This window comes from Cynocephalus volans, chromosome 17 (genome assembly GCF_027409185.1).
Source record: "Cynocephalus volans isolate mCynVol1 chromosome 17, mCynVol1.pri, whole genome shotgun sequence".
NCBI lineage: Eukaryota > Metazoa > Chordata > Mammalia > Dermoptera > Cynocephalidae > Cynocephalus > Cynocephalus volans.
In genome coordinates, this window is record NC_084476.1 from 2,461,489 (window position 1) to 2,480,712 (window position 19,224).

Sequence of the window (19,224 nt, forward strand, 5' to 3'; positions counted from 1 at the left end):
TGAGTAGTTTAAATCTGCTTCGTATCATAGTCTGATGGAATATAAACAAGGAAGTGTTCTGCATTTCAAGTAATGTGAGTTCTTCACTCTTTGTGATTGATCATAAAGAGTATCAATTTGCTTCGTTAACTTCAGTGAACAGTTAACTTGGTTCTCCTGAAAAAGTAAATAGACCTATTTAATGGCTGGTATAAAAATCGAGTTGTTTAAAAAGTGTTTTTTTGAAAATGAATTTTTATCATTAAGACCTAATTTGGATAACCATATCCAGGGTGGGTTGACCGCTCCCAAAATTTGGGGAGAGGATGAAGGGATCTTCACTTGGAGTCAGTGTGACCTTCGTGCGTAGGAGCCAAAGGGCCGGTGGCTTGTTCCAGCCTAGAGCAAGTCAGTGTCCCCAAGGACCTGCATGGGCAGAAGATATTTTTAAAATGAAAAGCCATTTTTAAAATGTGGAGATTGAATTGGGATTTAAGATTCAAACAGTATTCAAAAGTAATTGAAAATAATCCACGTAAGTGAGTGGTTCAGTGAGACAGTGTGGCATAAACCAAACTCTGTGTTTCAGGTTGTTTGGCCAGCGATAAGAGGGGAGGGAGGAGTCGCTGAGGCTCTGGGTCTTGGGCGTGAGAAGCAGTGCAGGCAGTGCTCATTGCTGAGGCGCTGGCCTTTTGGAGGGGGCACAGGCCTGAGGGTGGGGGGAGCTGAGGGAGGGGTTTGGACACATTCTGTATGCAGGAGCTTTAAGACCCAGCGCTCAAAGCAGAGGGGAAAGCTGTGCCTCTGAGGCCTGTGGGCACAGGTAGCCACTGAGCAGGGCGAGACACTTGAGGCCAGTGCTGCACGTGTGGGTGCCCAGTGTGGACACTCAGCCTCCTTTCTCCTCTTTGCTTCTCCATCGTCAGATCCAAAATACGCAATGTGTATGTGTACACAGGAAGTTGAGTTTTAAACAAAATTGGTGTTGTGTACATTCTGTTCCTGCTTTTTTCACCTGACAATATGTGGTGAAGATTCTCCCATTTGTTGAAAATTCTTCTGCTGCAAATCACTGTTCTGCCAGCGTGTAGGCTGGAGGTTTATGGCTTTTGCCCGTATACAGAGCCATGCACTGTTATGCCCCCACCCTCCTGCCTGGCTTCTCTGGGCTCCTGCATCCTTGACTGTCTCTCCCCATGGTGCTTTCATTCATTGGCTTTCTTTCATTCTGTCTCTGTGGTATCTTTCTCTTTGGGCTCTGGGTGACCTCTCCCTGTGTCTGCCTCTTTAGGCCCAGGCATGGTAGCTACAACCCAGGGTGTTGAGCTGTCCCCTGCAGTTCCCTCCACCCGACCCTCACCTTTGTGAGTTGTCCCTTTGCCAAATTCTCCCCAAAATGAAACAGCCAGAATCACTGCCATTGCAATGTTTTCTGGGGTGGGGGTGGAGCACTGGTGCCAGCAGGGTGGCAGGTGCTGCCCGGTACTTGTTCCATGTGTATCAACGTGTTAAAACAGCACCCAGCTTTGTGCGTGCGAGCAGCACCTTCTCTGCACACTCTTCACCAGGACCAAGTGTCTTCACACCTGTGCGCTCTTTGTGCCTCTGGTCATTCTGTTTCTTAAGCCCTGATCCAAGAAAGAGAAAAGACATGAATAACTCAGAGCTTTTCACAGACGTTGCCATATCGGTCTCTAACAATTTACGTTTTTACACTCTCACCAGCTGTGTGGGAGCGTTCCTGCTTCTCTATGGTGGGTTCATGTTCAAGTTCTCATCACCATGTCAGAGTTGTGGTTTAATACAGTGGGGATTATCTTTGCGATTACCATTATGGTCTCCTTTGTGTTTGAAGTTCTCTGGTTTTTTGTGAACCAGTAGTATGCATTTTTGAAAATCGTGTTTTCAAATGATCACTTTTCCTGTTTCTCCTTTTGCTTATCTCAACAGATAATCCTAATTGCTTACCGGAATTTTGCTGTTAAAATTTTAAACTGGTTGTATTACAGACCAGAAACAGGAGTCGCTATGTCCTCTAATGCAGTTTTTGGATATTTATACCAAATATATGATGTTCTTGTACTGTTTTGGTTCATTTTTATAGTAATTAATTTTTCTCAACGAATCTGTGAGTTTCTCACACATTGGTGTGGATTTATGATGGTCTTTGTAGTTTCTTTTGCATTTGCTTTTCAACTTCAAGTGTGATAAACTGTTTTCTCTTGAATTTTTTGTCCATCTAGTGGGAAAGGAACTTCTGCTTTTAGCCCGTCCCATCCTCTGTTACCCCTGAGACAGAAACAGCAAAAAATGGCACCGGGAGAGGACACGCCTGGTGAGACGTCATTTTCCTCTCATCGTCCCTTTCTCTAATTTCCGCTCCCTGTGGTTTAGTAAGATAATGCTTCTGAGAATTCAGTAATCTATTCTGATGTAATGATGTCAGTTAAGAAGACTGTAGTGGAATAAATTTCAATGTGCATTGATTTACTTTAGAATTTATAGTCTTGTGGTGAAAATATCACCGAAGTCAAATTATGTGTAGTATACACAAAATTGCTTCATTGTACCTGAGCAAGGATGTATGTATATTGAAGTTCACTTGTACTCAAGTTACCTTACTTCATGTTTGGACTGATTACTGTTGAGTCACACATTACTTATCCTTGGAATTACTGAGAACCAATCAAATACTGTTGATTGTCTGCTCTCCTTGAGCAGCTTTGGTATATGGAATTATGGTTAATTTTCTGGAGAAATGATTATTGTGCTGAAAGAATTTCAAATGGTGTAAAGTTGGTTACTTAACACTGAGCACATTTATTACTTCCTCTGCTGCAGATCAGCGACATCGATCTCATTCTTTAACCCGTGTCGATGGTCAGCCACGAGGTGCAGCCGTAGCGTGGCCAGAAAAGAAAACCAGGTGATCACTCCCTATGTGTCAAAGATGCTTCTAGCAGCATTCTCAAGAAGTGGTCCAGGGATGCCTCAGGAGCACCGAGACCCTTTTAGGGAGTTAATGAGGTCAAAATTATTTTCATAACAACGCTAAAATGTTAAATGCCTTTTCCCACCCTCATTCTCTTGTGAGCATACCGTGGAATTTTCCAGAGGCTGTGTGACATTTGGTATTGCAACAGGTAGAATCAGATATGAGGGTCCAGCCAGATATCAGAGGTTACAAATGTGTAAAGTGGTGCCGCTCTTTACAGTATATGCTTTTGTGTTTTAGGAAATATAGTCATTTTCATGTGGTGGACTTATTACTGTGATTTTAAATCAATGTTTTAAAAATGTGTGAGCTTTAACTTCTAGTATGATAAGGAGAGATTAATATTGATAAATATAATGAATAAAAGCTCTTTGGGGTCCTCAGTAATTTTTGAGGGTGTAAAGGGATCCTGGGACCAAAATGTTTGAGAATCACTAAGTTAAAATTACCTCAGATTTTCTTTTCCTCTGGGTGAGGGTTTGTTTAAGTCTCCGAATGTGAGCTTCATGTTCTCTTTTCATTGGTATTCTGGTCACTCAGTCTGTGTTGAGTGTGGTATATCCAGTGGGTTTCTTTCCCTGTGTTTCAGGCCTGTGTCCCAGCCAACGCCCTTTGTGCTCCATCATGCTGTGAGTTGCGACATGGATCCCAGCTCCGGTGACACTGTCAGCTTGGCCCGCTCCATCAGCAAGGACAGCTTGGCATCCAACATCGTGAACCTAACCCCACAGAACCAGCCACACCCTGCAGTCATAAAGACCAATGGGAAGAGCCTTCTGAACAATGTCAGTATTGAGGACGAGGAGGAAGAACTTGTGGCCATAATTAGAACAGAGATGGCTCCCCACCGTGGGGACCCGGACGTCCCAAGGGCCTCGCCTCGGGCCTTATGCCTGATGGCAGGTGCCAGGTCTCCACAGAGGCAGGTGGACATCTTAGAAAGCAAGCCTGACAGTTTTTTCTTGGAGCCCTTGATGCCGGCAGTGCTTAAGCCAGCAAAAGAGAAGCAGATTATTACTAAGGAAGATGAACTCGGAGAAGGGAGACCTAAGAGCATCACATCCAAGAGGTCCAGCGAGGGCCACCCACCCTTGGTACGAAAGAAAGTGACCAGCAGTCACAGTGGTCGCGACTTGAATAGGACTTTCACCCCAATTCCTTGCTCAGAATTTCCTACAGGCGTCGACCCCTTGCAGGCAGGGCTGCAGGCAGCAGAAGCTGTAGGAGAAGCTCATGGTGGGCCTCTGGCCATTGGTGGATTAGATCCCCTATCTCAGGGGCAGTCTGCTGATGGCTTCTTCCTTCATGTGGGCAGGGCCGACGAAGACTCAGAGGGAGGGTTATATGTTAGTTGCTCAAAAAGCCCCAACTGCCACGATTCAGAGCCATGGACTGTCTTGAGGCAGGATTCTGACTCTGACATTGTGGACGTAGAGGAGGCTGGGCATGACTTTCTTGGCGAGGACCGTCCAGTGGTCATCACTGCATGCATTGGTGAGGAAGAATCAGCCAAACTGCAGGAGGACATGAAGGTGAAGGAGCACGAGGACAAGGATGATGCCAGTGGCCGCTCCAGCCCGTGTCTGAGCACAGCCTCTCAGATCAGCAGCGTCTCCATGGCGAGCGGAAGTGTGAAGATGACCAGCTTCGCGGAAAGGAAGCTCCAGAGACTCAACAGCTGCGAGACCAAGTCCAGCACCAGCAGCTCCCAGAAGACCACGCCAGATGCGTCAGAGAGCGGCCCAGCGCCTCTGACGACATGGAGACAAAAGAGAGAGCAGAGCCCGGGCAGGCCCGGCAGAGACCCCGCCAGCCTGCTGGCATCTGAGCTGGTGCAGCTGCACATGCAGCTGGAGGAGAAGCGCAGGGCCATCGAGGCCCAGAAAAAGAAGATGGAGGCACTGTCGGCACGGCAGCGCCTGACGCTGGGCAAGGCTGCGTTTCTGCATGTGGTGAAGAAGGGCAAGGCTGGCACTGTCGCTCAGCCACTTAAACCAGAGCACTTCGCACGGGGGTGTTCTCAACACGACGGAGAGGGCTTTGAGGATGGGGCTTCTAAAGCTGAGGAGCTGCTCATGAGGGGAGAGCAGGAAGGTCTACTCAGTGAATCTCAAGGTGTGGACAGAGAAGGCCTGGCTTTTGTTCAGCAGCATAAACCAAAAGACCCTGCTGCTGTACATGATATGGAGAAAAATAAGGTGATTTCTGCTGTTCTCCTGGAAGATAACATTGGTGAGGTTGTAGATATGAATGAATGTGACCTTTCCATTGAGAAACTTAATGAAACCATTAGCACACTGCAGCAGGCTATCTTAAAGATCTCTCAGCAGCAAGAACAACTTCTTATGAAATCTCCTACAGTACCAACTCCATGTTCTAAAAATAGCTCACAGGACCAAAAAGTGAAGGCATCAATCCACTTTGTCGAGCCGCTCTCTCCAACTGGAGTGTCTGGTCACCGCAAACCCCCTCGTCTTGGTCAGGGTCGGAATTCTCGCTCGGGAAGACCAGCTGAGCTGAAGGTCCCAAAAGACAGGCAGCAGGGCTCTTCTCGAAGTAAAACCCCAACACCCAGTATAGAGACTCTCCCGCATTTGAGGTCCTTCCCCCCGAGTAACCACGCTCGGACGCCCTCCAGCCCAGGCGTGGAGAATGCTGCAGACCCTGGCAGTGACCCTCATGAAAGGTGTCTCTTCGACAGTTACAGGCTCCATGATGAAAGCAACCAGCGGACGTTCGTTCTGTCTTCTTCCAAAGATGCAAACATCATATCAGAACAAATGAGCTTCCAAGAAGCTCTGGATACCAGTGGGAGAGAGGCAGGGCTGAGCTCCGCGGATACCCCAGGAAAAGAGAATGTCCATGTGGAAGAACCACTCCGGAGCAAGGCCAGCCTCATTGAAGTGGACCTTGCAGACCTGAAGGCCTCCGAAGAGGATGGAGAGATGGCGAGCCTCGATGGCTCGACGGATCTTACCAGTGAAGGGGACCAGAAGCCTGGGGTTGGCTTCTTCTTCAAGGTAAAGGAATTGGCAGCACTTGTTTGAGGTGGGGTCTCTCCCTCCATCTCCATTGTGAGGGCATTACAAAGGGCTGAAGGTCAGAGCAGGGAGGAAATGGGCGTGGCTGTGGAGGCCATGGGAGTCTCTCACCAGGACTCAGCTCTGCCAGGCACAGCCGCCACAGTACGTATGCACGGGAATGAGCATGGCTGTGTGCTGGTGAAGCACTTTTTTGTGGTCTCTGTAATTTGAATTTCATGTCATTTTCATATATCCCAAAATATTTTTCTTTTGATGGTTTTTCAACCATTTAAAAATGTAAAAAATGTTGATAGCTTAAAGGCCCTACAAACACTGGCGGTGGCAGACAGCTGTGGCCCGTGTGCTGAGGTTGCCGACACTGGCACAGAGCCTGGACAGGTACAGAAACTCGAACAAACATTTTTGCTCCTCTCTATCTTGCTATTCTTACAATCTTCTTAGAAATGAAGAGAAACATGAACTGTGAGGACTTCTTTCATTTTAATAGCATCTGCTTTTCTTCCTGGCTGTTATGAAAGTGGACGGTGTGACACAGAACCACCACATTTATCTTATCAACAGATGCTTGCTTTATTTGGTGTTTGTACTTTTAAAATGTAAACAAATTAATAATCAACTTTAGTATCAGCTCATATTTTGGAAATAAATGTGTGGTTTTTAAGGCAAACTGAATTCTGTGTGAGACAGTTGGAAGTTTGGCCGACAATGAATGCCTTTTGAATGGCATGTTTTTTTTGCATTTGTATTTTAGAGTCTACAAAGTAATGTCTGTTCATCAGTTTAAAAAAGACTAAAAATATCTTTGGTCTGTGCATGAAAATTTTCTAAGCGAATATTAAACTCTGCTGCTCGGTGAAACAAGTCCTGTATTGGCTTGTGCAGGGTGTTTCCCGTGATGGCGCATGGGGTGTCTGTGTTGCAGGATGAACAGAAAGCAGAAGATGAACTCGCCAAGAAGCGGGCGGCCTTCCTCCTGAAGCAGCAGCGCAAGGCTGAGGAGGCGCGCATGCGGAAGCAGCAGCTGGAAGCCGAAGTTGAGCTCAAGCGGGACGAAACCCGGTAGCCCGTTCTCCCGTGTGGCCCCCAGTCAGCCCTCATATCCAGTGTCCTCCCCATCATGCGCGGTCCACAGGAGTGCGCATCGAGGGGTCTTGTGTCCCCATCACTTGGTTTAAGCACTTTGCATGATGGTCTCATGTTCATACGAGCCCCGTGGGCTGTATGTGCTGCGTCCTGTTGCAGCACTCAGGCGCTGCTGCGCAGTTTGGGAAGTGGGTTGCCTGTGGTCACAGCGCTCCTCAGCAAGGCTGAGTTTTATTAACACGGGTGGATCGACTCCAGGGCCTGCTCCTCTCCTGTAGAAACTGGCCCACCCTCAGTCCCAGTGACCATCAGGGGGAATCCAAGGAAAGTGCCGGGTCGAGTGCTGGGCGAGTTGTGTGTTGGCTGTTGGAGGTGGCGTCTGGTAGATTTATTCTACAGAAGGGTCCCTTTTAACTCAGGATTATTTTGGATGTGTTTTTCTCTTAGGCGCAAAGCTGAAGAAGATCGGGTACGGAAAGAGGAGGAGAAGGCGCGGCGAGAGCTCATCAAGCAGGAGTACTTGAGAAGGAAGCAGCAGCAGATGTTAGAAGAGCAAGGCCTCGGCAAGCCCAAATCCAAGCCCAAGAAGCCACGGCCAAAGTCAGTCCACCGAGAAGAGTCGTGTGGCGACTCAGCAACCAAGTGCTCCTCCACCCGTAAGCAGCCTCGCCACGTGGCTCCTCCCGTGTCGTCCCTCACGCGTGCAAAGGCTTTGTTGCTTTGTAGGGCGGGCTCCTGTTCTCCGTCCCTGTTGGGTGTTCTCAAGAGCTGTGCGAGGTGGGAAGGGTGGGGATGATTGTCTCTGTCTGAGAGATGAGAAAGTTGAGACCAGTGCTCAGGCTCGGTCTGCTGGGATGCTTCCGGATGCAGGGAGGCTTCCCTGGGCCGGGGGTGAGGGGGTGACGCAGCTGCAGATGTCTGATGGCCAGGAGGCTGGGCTGCTGCCTGCTCCTCTCTCCTGCATCCTAGGGCAGGACATCCATGTGTTTAGGGAACAAATATGTGTCTGCTGGAAGTTTTCACGGACCGTCTGTTTCTTGTCTCTGGCAGCTGATAACTTGAGCCAGACTCAGTCTGGCTCCAGCCTGTCCTTGGCCTCGGCAGCAACGACAGAGCCCGAGAGCGTTCACTCGGGAGGCACACCTTCTCAGCGGTAAGGGGGCCTGAGATGACTGCCAGTTGTGGGCCGGGTCATATTCAGAAGGGGAGAATGGAACTTCCAGCTTTCAAAACTGTTAGATGCTTTTGTGACCTTAATTTTGATATGCTATCACATTTACAGAACAGTTGCAGTAATTTCTCAAGGAACGCCTAAGTGCCCTCACTGAGTTTACCAGTTGGGTAATTTCATGACATTTGCTCCGTCACCCTCTCTCCCCCTGTACCCTCCTGTCCTGTGCATGCATGTGCGGTCTTTACTCATCTGAGTCAGGTGAAGACGTCCAGCCCTGTATCCATAAATGCTTGCATGTATATTTCCCAGAACAAGGACCACGGTTATCAAACCAGCACTTGATGTGACCTGCAGTCCACGCTCAGGGGCCACCAGTTGTCCCAATAGCATCCCTGACAACTGAGTGTTTGTTCCTCAGTCCAGGATCCCGGTTGGCACCACACATCACATTGAAATGCTGCGTCTCTTTGGTCTCCCTCAGCCCGGAGCTGTTGCTTAGCCTTTCTTTGTCTTTTCTGCCCTTGACATGTGTGATAAGTTGTTTTGTAGTTATTTTGTAGGCTGCCTGCCAGTTTGGGCTTCCCCATGATTAGGTGCGTGTTTGCCTAGAGCAGCACAGAAGTGAGGTGTTTTCTACCTAAGCAGTTGCCAAAACTGGTCATGTCTACGTGGATCTTTTAAGGTGGCATTTGCTATGTTTTTCTAGTGGTTGTTAAAATTTTTCCTTTGCGATTAAAAAGTAATTTTTGAGGAGGTACTGGGACCCATCAGGACATCACTTAACTTTTGCTCGAGGGCTTCAGTGACCTCTGCTGGTCTCCTTGTTCCTGCTTCCTCTGCTGGAGTTGGTGGCTGCCTGCGGCAGCGAGGGCTCTCCCTCCACCTGTATGGCCCTCTATTTATGTATGTGTGTGTGTGCATTGCCATGGCTCTGGTGACTGTGGGTCGTATTTTCCTGCCTCTCTAAGTGTCTTGTTGCTTTTCATTCTCTTCTCGGCTGTGTGGATCATACTTCTAAGGGACTGGGGATTCTGTTTGGGTTTTTGTTCCGGTGGTCATTTACCCTGGCTGGATCCAAACTCCAAGCCTGTTTGCCTCCCTGTCAACAGCAGCTGCTGATGTCTCTGAGCAGCTGTGTCCAACCTTCTGGCATGTGCTTCTGCTCTGCCCAGTGGAGGTTTCCATGCAGGGTGCAGCTCAGGCCCACCAGGGATTGGAGAGGCACCGAGGTGCAGGTTTCAGACTCAGGTCACCGTGGCCCTTCCTTCAGCAGCAGTTCAGGTGTCTGAACATGTCCTCTGGCCTCCTGAGCCAGCAGCACTGAGGCTGGGGCAGTGCCATCGGACACAAGCTGCATGAAAGCAGACCTTCTTGGGGAAGGGGCAGCTTTTGTCACTCTGTAGTGCCCGAAGTATTTGCTTTTGTATTTTGCCCAGAGTGTGTATTGGGAGGGAGCACATGCTGATGGGAGCTCCTCCATGGTCACCGGAGGCTCCAGCGCTGCTGCTAGGCTTGCCCTGGCTTGCAGTGGGCCACGCCAGGACAACCCAGAGGTGGCAGCCACTGGCTAGTGCTGGTGAGAGGAGGTGTGGCCCGTGGCTGTAACTTCCTTGTCCTCTGGCTTTTCTGTCTGCAGAGTTGAATCGATGGAAGCCTTGCCCATACTGAGCCGCAACCCAAGCAGGAGCACAGACCGGGACTGGGAAACTGCATCGGCAGCTTCTTCCCTGGCCTCGGTGGCCGAGTACACAGGTGATGGCCAGCGCCCTCCTCAGAGGTCACTGTGCATATAGCCTCATACCTGTGTGTGGCGCACTGTAAAATATCTGCTCTTTAGTGTGGTCTGAAAGGTGTTTTTCTTTCTTTCTTTTTTTTTTTTTTGTGACCGGCAAGGGAACCGGAACCTTTGGCTTGGTGTTGTCCGCACCGCACTCAGCCAGTGAGTGCACTGGCTATCGCTATATAGGATCCGAACCCGAGGCCTCGGCGCTCCCAGCGCCACACTCTCCCGAGTGAGCCACAGGGTCGGCCCCTGAAAGGTGTTTTTCTAATAAAATGTTTTTATTCAGTGAAAGAGAGCTGTTTTTCATTGTTTGGTGTTTGAAATGGGTGTACTGTTTGGCTGTAGAAGCTCCCAAGCCTGACTCCCCTCCTGACTTGTCCCCTGCTGTCTGCCTTGACTTTTTGATAGTGAAGAAACTAAAACTAGAAAAGGGATAAGTTATTAATTACTTTAGTCTTTTATTTAGTTTTTTAAAAAATTTATAACTCAGAATTTTTTCAAATAGATTTGAAGTGATTCTTATTTTCCATTTTCAAAAAAATCATAAATATCTGTGATTCAGCCCGTGTATTGCTTGGTTCTGAGAAATTCTTGGTTTTGTGGTGGGTGTATGTTCATGCCTTAGAATACTAACTTTGCAAATGTTGGCCTGATTTTCTTAGGTCCCAAACTCTTCAAGGAGCCAAGCAGCAAGTCGAACAAACCAATTATTCATAATGCTATCTCCCATTGCTGCCTGGCTGGGAAAGTGAATGAACCTCACAAGAATTCAATATTGGAGGCAAGTATCAAATTTCTCCAGCAAGTCTTTATGTAAAATACAAAGTATTTATAAACTGAGGGTTCTCAATTAAACACCTGTAATTATTTACAGAAGAGAGTTATCTCTATTACAGATTGAACATTCCTAATCCAAACTGCAACATGCTCCAAAATCCAGAATTTTCTGAGTACCAATATGACACTCCAAGGAAATGGTCATCGGAGCATTTTGGATTTGGGGTTTTCATATTAGGGATGCTCAACCAGTAAGTATAATGCAGATTTTCCAAAGTCCAGAACAATCTGGGATTCAAAATACTTTTGGTGCCAAGAGTTTCGGATAAGGGATACTCAACCTGTATTTTGAATTACTCTACTGTTGAATAGCAGCTAGACCTTTCTCTCAGTGATTGCAGGGATACATGGTCGTATCCTAGGTTATGGTACACAGAATTCCCGGGGCTGTAGGAGCTGGGTTGGCCTTCAGGAAGAGCAGAATTTTGACAGTAAGGTAGGACTCAGGTGAACAGGAACTCGAGTGGACGTCCCACGTGGGACAGAGTTGGGACCTTGAGGCAGGGTCTGGCGGCTGGTGGGAGACTCTCCTGTCTAGTGGGGTGAGGCTGAGTGGGGGGCAGTTACAGGAGGGGCAGGGGCCCCAGGTCTTTCAGGGCTGGGCAGGGAGTGGGAAACTTGGATTAAATATTCTTTTTAAAGTGAGAAAGATAGTGGAGCTGGCTTGGTAGTTGAGGCATGTGATGGAGGCAGAGTGGAGGGAGTTGTATTACGCTCGTGAGGACAGCCATGGAAGGCCACGGGATTGTCGCAGGGAGGAGGAGCTGAGAGAGGGTGACAGGGCTCGGAGCCACTCCTGGTTTGAGTCTGGATCACTGGAGACATGGGAAATTTATCTTGGGGTAAAATGCTAGTTGCCTTTGTTTTGTGGACTGTTATCTCCCTGAGGGTGGCACTGCCACGTCTGCTGTGGAATGAGAGCCAGCTTCCGTCATTTTAAAGGTGAGATGATGGTGGCCTCACCAGGAGGAAAGGTCTGGAAGGCAGTTGGAAATTGAGGGTGAAGGTCGTGACTTCATATGCCCTTATCAGCTAGAGGCTTTCAGTCTGGAGGTAAAGGAGTGTGGGGATCCCTCATTCATTTAATGAGTATTTCTGGCATGCCTGCCCTGTACTGGGTGCTGTTCCAGGCCCTTGGGATAAATTGGTGAAGAAACCCAAAGTCTGGGCCCCAACAGGAACAGCTGCGTTAAGGGGGTCATCATCCAGTAGAGGAGTTGCAAACGACACCTGGAAAGGGCCAGACGGTGAGTGCTCACAGCTCTGTGGTCTTCATCGCTGTGGTACAGGCCATGCAGAGGCCCGAGAGCCATACGTTGGAAAGGGAAGGGATAGGTACTTTGGAAAAGTTAAAGGAGAGCAGCATCAGGAGTTCTGGGCTTGGAGGCCCCACGGAGCCACTGCAGTGCTCAGTAGTCAGGTCACTGCTGGTCTTAATGAGGAGGGGACATTTGACAGAGACTTGAGGAGGGGAGGGAAGGAGTGTGCAGATTTGGGGGAGGAATGTCCCAGGCAGGCGGGATTAAGATGTGCCAAGGCCCACTGGTGGGAGTGAGCCCGTTGCTGGAAGAACACCTGGGGGGGCTACTGGGGGGAGCAGGGTCAGAGGTCATGGGACAGGTCACACAGGGCTTCTGTGGACCGCAGCAGGACTTCAGCTTTACTCTGGGTGGAATGGCAGATGTAGGTGCAGGCAGGGGAGGGCCAGGAACTGCCCCGACTTACAAATGGGGTCAGAACAGACTGCAGGAGAGTGAGGGAGGCCACTGGGAGTGTGTGAGGATGGGAGCCAGGGCCAGAGCAGCAGGGAAGGGAGTGACCGGCTGCTGGATGCATGTGGAAGGCAAAGCCTCTGGGGTTGCTAGTTTTATAGTGGGTGGTAAGACTGGACATAAAGTTGACCCCGGATTTGGGCTTGAGTGGCTGAAAGGAGGGAGATGCCTGCGGCCCAGCTGAGCATGCCTGCCATGGAGCCAGGGAGGCGTTTGGAAATGGGAATCTGCAGTTCACAGTTCTTTAGCCTGGCAGGAGTGGACTTCGAGGGAAGAGGACGCAGAGCCTTGCCTCATTTGTGAGGGGCCTTTGGTGGCCAGCCACATGGCTCAAGGGCTTCCAAAGGAATGAATGAAAATTATGCAACAGCCTATCTTCTGTCCAGAGTTCTGCTTCTTAATAGTTAAGACCAACCTCTGGTCCTTATTAGTTATCTTTAGTTGTAAAAATTAAGATGGCATGTGGAATTTGTGACCCACTTCAGAACAGATGCATCCTTTTCTTGACAGTGCAGATCGTCTAGACTGAGAATGTTTACCCCCAAAGTCACGTTTTTCATTTGGCTGGGTGCAAAAGCAGCCTGTGCTCATGTTAGTTCTTCCTGTGTAGATTTCCGTACAGACAAACTCGTTTGCCACGTGGGTCTCAGCGGTCCCTAGGATCACGCCACCACATTCAGGAGGTGCTAGAAGGACTCTGGGCCTCAGTGTGTAGTCGCGCTCAGGGCTGTGTGGTGGGGACATGCAGCCCAGCACTAAGGGAGAAGACAACGCAGGTGGGTCTGGAGCCTCTGCGTGCTCCGCCTCTCCTGAGTGTCACGTGGAGCACATGCTTGCCCCAGCAGCAGAAGGGCAGCAGCCCGTGGACCGTGTTTCTGCCAGGGAAGCCCATTAGAGACTCAGCACCCAGAGCTTTTACTGGGGGCTAGTCACAAGGCACCTTCTCTGTGTAGCACGTACTAGAGCTCTAGACTTGTGAAAGGAAGGCAGGGCCAGAGTGAAGACCAGCAGTTCAGGCACAGGGGACCCTCCTGTCAGTCAGCTGTGACTGGAACGCCTCACAGGCCCTCCTGTGATGCCAGCTTCTGCGTTGTACCACTTGCCACAGGGACCACGTTCCCTTCCTTATTGCACAGGCAACACAGTCATAAAGTAAGACAAAGTCTTCTCCCCATGGTACTCCTGTCCCTCCAAATTAATAGTGTCTTCCTTACTGGCATGGGATTCTGTTCATATTTAAGCAGTGTTCATGTCGTTGAACTCAGATTGTATATGTGGTTTTGGATTCTGCTTTTTCCACTTGATCTTTTTTTAAAAAAAAATTTACTTAAAATAAACCTGTTGTATGCTGACAAAAACAATATATATTTATGAAAAATAACTTTCCTAAAACAAAAATACATAGTAGAGTGGCACTGTTCTACATTTTTACGAATCTTTTTCCTTCCTGGCTTTGTAGAAGAGAGCTGGAGTCTTGGGTGCTCCTGCACGCAGTCTGTGGGATGCCATGCGTCTGTGGCCTCTGGGAAGCTCCACTGCGTGCTCATGAGAGATGAGAGCGGGAAGGCAGACAGCATCTGAGTCTTACTAGGCTTCAGGAATCCCTGGACCACACTTTGAGAACTGCTGGGGTGGAAGGTTAAGCTAGATAAATGTGCTCATATTTTCAAGCATAAGGAAGATCTATTTTTTTGAAATTAGTAAAACATTTAAAAATGTTTCACACTTTAAACACTAGAACAGACACTAACAAGTAACAAATCTGTCATATCTGCTTCAGAACCCCCCCCCCCTTTTTGGTAACTTTATTAAGATATAGTTCACATACCATAAAATTCACCCTTTTAAAAGTATATAGTTCCATGGACTTTAGTGTATTCGTAGAAGAGTACAGCTGTCACAACTGTCTAATTCCAGAACATTTTCATCCCCCAAAAAGAAGCCCCACACTGCTCCCCTCCCCCCAGCTCTATTTTCTGTCGCTGGATTTGCCTGTTTTGGACATTTTGTGTAAATGGTATCACACGACATGTGGCTTTTGGGTGTGGCTCTTTTACTCAGCGTCATATTTTTGATGTTTATCAGTGTTGTCATGTGTTTCAGAGCTTCATTCCTCCTTGTTGCCCATATTCCACCATGTGGACAGGCTGGGTTCCATTTATCCAGTTACCAGTGTATAGACGTTTGAGTTGTTTCTGCTTTTTCATTGTTATGGGTAGTGCTGCTGTGAACTTCTGTGTATGACGGTTCGTGTGGATGTGTGTTTTCATCTCTCGAGTGTGTGCGCACAGAGGAAGTGCTGGGCCATGTGCTCCTGCTGTGTGGTGGTCTGAAGAGCTGCCCGGCTGCTGCCATGTCGCTGTACCACTTTGCGTCCCACCAGCAGTGCGTGTCTGTCCCCCCCACCCCCATCATTGTCGATCTTTGTGTCCCAGCAGCCTGTGGGTGTGAGGTGTCTCTCACTGTGGTCTTGATTTGCATGTATCTGGAAGCTAATGATGTTGAGTGTCTTTTCATGTGATTCTTCATTTAATCTTAAAAGCATCTTTCCCTTGCTTGCCTGGATTTCTTAAGTAAAATTTCAGTGGCATACGATGCTCCATTAAATGGGTAAATCGTGATTTTTATGAATAGGATGGCTGTAGTTGACATGTGAGCAAGCTCTCAGGAGCGGCTGGCTGCCTAGCTTCCAGCCCCTTCTGGTGGAGGGCCTGCTGAGCTGCTGTGGGAGCCTGAGGTGGTTGGAGCAGCTCTGAAGGGTTTCTTGTCTCTTTTCCTCCCTCGACGCAGGAGCTGGAGAAGTGTGACGCCAATCACTACATCATACTGTTTCGTGACGCTGGCTGCCAGTTCAGGGCGCTTTACTGCTACTATCCTGACACCGAAGAAATCTACAAACTCACTGGCACGGGGCCAAAGAGCATCACCAAGAAAATGATTGATAAACTGTACAAATATAGCTCAGACCGAAAACAGTTTAACTTGATCCCAGCCAAAACCATGTCTGTCAGTGTGGATGCACTCACGATTCACAACCACCTGTGGCAGCCCAAGCGGCCCTCAGTGCCAAAGAAGACCCAGACTCGTAAATGATGCCTCCGCGGCCGAGTCTGAAAGGTGTGCCACAGGATCCTTATTTATTACTTCCATCCATTTGGGTACGAAGTGTGTAAATCACAGACCTTTTTCAAAGAGACTTCTAGACAACAAAAGGAAACCCCTCCCTTATCTCCCAATACACACAGGATGCCAGGCGGAGCGAGAGCGGAAGATGTGTTTTCAGAGGCTCGAGGCTGCTGTGGTCACTGCTTGCCACCGAGGCTCTTGGACGAGGGATGTCGTGGAGCGAGATCCCTGGGCTGCAGATCTCCTTGCTCGAAGGTCTCCTTCAGCATAAATCCAGCGCCATCGATTTGGCCCTTTTGCCTCTCACTTGCCCCCTTTGCACGTTACCTGGCACCTGTGTGCTGGCCACTATAAGTTCCTGTGATTACAGGCTGAGACGCGATCTCAGTCGGGACACTCGAATGTCTTGAGTAAAGGGACTTATAATGGGAAATCTTTTTCATTTGAGAAATTGTATGATATTTATTGATTGTGTCTACTGCCAACATTTATATCCAATTCTAAGGTTTTTGAAAAAAATTCTTGTTCCTTGCTGCTCAGAAAAAGTTTACTGAAAATATCAGTTCACTAAAAGCACTGAAATCTGCAAAGTCTGTCTTCTGCTAAAATAACGTTTACACATATGGGGATTACTTCTGACACGCAATCATGCGGATGGCGAATGGTTCTGTCAGCTGGCATTGCCTCATTTAAAGTAGGCAAGCTGAGCCACTACAGCCATCGTTAATCAAGGTTTGGATAGTGCTTTAATGATTTGTTCACTTTAATAAAGACAGATTTTGGTAAAGTAGAATATTTTTCACTCTGAGCATGTTTCTCCTAAAGATGATGCACTTAAGCTGACAGTTCCTTTAGTGGTTTTATTATATCATGACTTGTCCTGTCTTGATCCTTGCTTCTGGAAGAGCAGCATGCTCTAAGAGGAGAGTGGTTCTCAATTTGGATTGATAATTTTGTTTTGTTGCCTATTTAAAAACAATTAAGTGGTTATTTACAATTATCTAGAATTCCAAGTGGAATGGCTTTGGTTTTTTCCTTGTCGGTCCCAATGGTGGTTGACCTTCTACAGAGCAGACATTCCCGGGGAGCAGGTGTGTTCTGGCCCAGTTGTAGCACAGGACACGGCTGCTGAGACCCCTGTGGGGCTGGCCAGCTGCTGGAAGATCCTCACGCCACTTATGTTAGTTTTGCACATGTTTTCTTGGGAGTGTTACTTGAATCTATCTTGAACTGCAGAGAAAGTCAAGATCAATAGAGAGAAAAAGTTAGACGAGTGTAACTGTTACATAGTTTTAGATAGAAAGGGTCAACGTGTGTACGGGCAGAAGGAGGGGACAGTACAGAAGCACTAGAAGAGTTGTAGGTCTGATCTCGGTTTCCTCAGTCCTTTGAAGACAGGTGTAGTCTGTTGGGATTTTGTATATATTGTGCTAGAGGCAGCTGCTCTGTACTGTGAGTAAGTGATCCAGGCCGTGGGGCTTCTCAAGTGCTGAGTGTAGCCGTCCCAAGTGAACGTGGTTTCCACGCTTGCACACGTGTGCTTTCCTTCTGTGTGTTAGATACTATGTTACCATATTCATTTTAAGAAAGCACTAAAATGTAATAAAGTAACAAACTGCTTTATATTAATCACGTGTGTGAGGTTGTCATGGCTTATCTTACTCATTGTCACTTGACCGCTTGCTTTGAAGGAGTTAGATTCATGTTTTTATTTAACATAGTCCTATGGAAGTAAGTGGAATTTAATTATTTTTAATGGTTAGAGGTATTTTTGGCACAGAGCTGGAAAATTGCATTTCTGCTGAACTTCTGAGTAAATTCTGGATTTTCTGGATGTATTTAGTCAATATTTGGAACATCCTGAAAATTGTTTTTTCATGTGCAAGATTTTTCATGTCTGGTCTGTGGTTAGCACTGACGTACAGCTGACGTTGCTGGTGTCCTGCATCCCTAGGCCACGTTTGCTTGCTGACGGACAGAAGCACTCCCTGCTGCTTGACATTGGCCTAGCAACCTCTTATTTATTATGAAAAGTTGCAGACACAGAATTTGTTTCTGTGTCGGCGACTTTAGTCCTTTCTGGCTTGGACAGTGGTAGAATCATTATTACTTTTTAGTTTGTAATGTTCAGTTGTTGCTCTGCTATAAATGGTGTGTATTTTCCACAGCAGCTGCAATAGGATGTGTTGTGTTGCAGGTTTCTTGTGGAGGAGAGGCTGTACATCTTTCATGGTCTCTCAGGCTGACAGTGTTATTTAAGACAAGCTGCCCGTTTGGGATATAACTTTGTAAAGCAAATGTCAACCAAATGATTCAATATATGACGCAATTATGTGTAAATCCTTGGTGATGGCAGAATTCTGAGAGCCCAGAAGAGCGGATATTTAAGATAAGTGAAACTCAAGTGAGTCCCATTATTCTACAAATATACATGCAGATATCCCCACACATGTGTGTGCAGTCTCTTATCCCCACACGAGTGTGCAGGCGTGTGTGTGCGTGCACGTCGAAGGTGGACTGTTGTCAATGTGTCCTTTTGACTTGACTTTCTAAGCATGCTACTGCAGCACAGTCTCTAATCAGATTTTTCAGCCCCAAACTATATTCTTCACTCAGGCAAAACTGAAAAGTGGAATAATTCTAAAGATTCTTCTAGATTGTACATTTATTCCCTGAAACTGTAGTTGTTATTTGGAGGAAACAGTATTTATTGAAATAAAATTTTGTTAAGAATTAATCAACTTGGATAACCTTTTACAATTCTGATTTATTTTGCGAAGTGGGGTTTGACCTGTGAAAGGTGAGAATGGGCATCTTGAAAACAGTTTCACTTCACGTTTTCATTTCACGGTCATTCTGTCAGTGTTTGGGAAAGGACAGTAGCTTTATTTCCTCCTCATTGTCATGGCCAAGTCTGTCGGCATCAGGGGGGACGGAGACACAGTCAGGATTGTGTCTCTCTGACTTTCAAACCATGCCATTTCTTAGAGGAATTGAGTGGGTCCAGAGACCTTTTCTGGTGGAAGTGTATTTTCCAGGGCAGTCCGGGGGACTGGTGTTGCCAGTGGAGCCCTGTTGCATATTCTGTCATTCGCCGTCTCTGGTAGCTGTGATTTAGCACACGTGGAGGCCCGAGCTGTGGGCCTTGGAGATTTCAGAGGGCAGCGCCTACCCTGATGAGAAACTCAGGCTCCCTGGAGTATGTTACTGCATGGATGACACGTTCCCTTCTCGGTCTTCCTCTTCTTCCTCTCTCAGGACCATGAACTGGGAAAGTAAGTCTCAGCTGTGGAAATCAATGCCCTCATCTTTCCGCTGTCTGGAAGGGGTCGACCATCGTCAAAGCTCTTTGCAGACATCTCGTCCCACTCTCACTCCTTTGGAAAGAGCTAGTGAAATGTTCTCAATTGCTGCCTAAGTAGCAAGGGGGA

The 19,224-nt window shown here is 47.7% G+C and overlaps 1 protein-coding gene across 4 annotated transcripts in view; it reads left to right on the forward strand.

Moving 5' to 3' along the window:
* Window positions 1-18,534, forward strand: part of CAMSAP1 (calmodulin regulated spectrin associated protein 1) — a 74,695-nt gene extending 56,161 nt beyond the window's left edge. For 3 of the 4 annotated variants that reach the window (XM_063081544.1, XM_063081546.1, XM_063081545.1), the window contains 9 exons: window positions 2,223-2,314; window positions 2,821-2,905; window positions 3,564-5,994; window positions 6,941-7,077; window positions 7,549-7,757; window positions 8,152-8,254; window positions 9,912-10,027; window positions 10,721-10,839; window positions 15,458-18,534. In XM_063081544.1, coding sequence (XP_062937614.1) covers window positions 2,223-2,314; window positions 2,821-2,905; window positions 3,564-5,994; window positions 6,941-7,077; window positions 7,549-7,757; window positions 8,152-8,254; window positions 9,912-10,027; window positions 10,721-10,839; window positions 15,458-15,760 — 3,595 coding nt within the window. In that variant the 3' untranslated portion in view covers window positions 15,761-18,534. Of the gene's footprint in view, window positions 1-2,222; window positions 2,315-2,820; window positions 2,906-3,563; window positions 5,995-6,940; window positions 7,078-7,548; window positions 7,758-8,151; window positions 8,255-9,911; window positions 10,028-10,720; window positions 10,840-10,954; window positions 11,087-15,457 lie in introns of all 4 variants that reach the window. The other variant, XR_010022101.1, reaches the window with a different exon arrangement.
* Window positions 18,535-19,224: the final 690 nt, after the last annotated feature.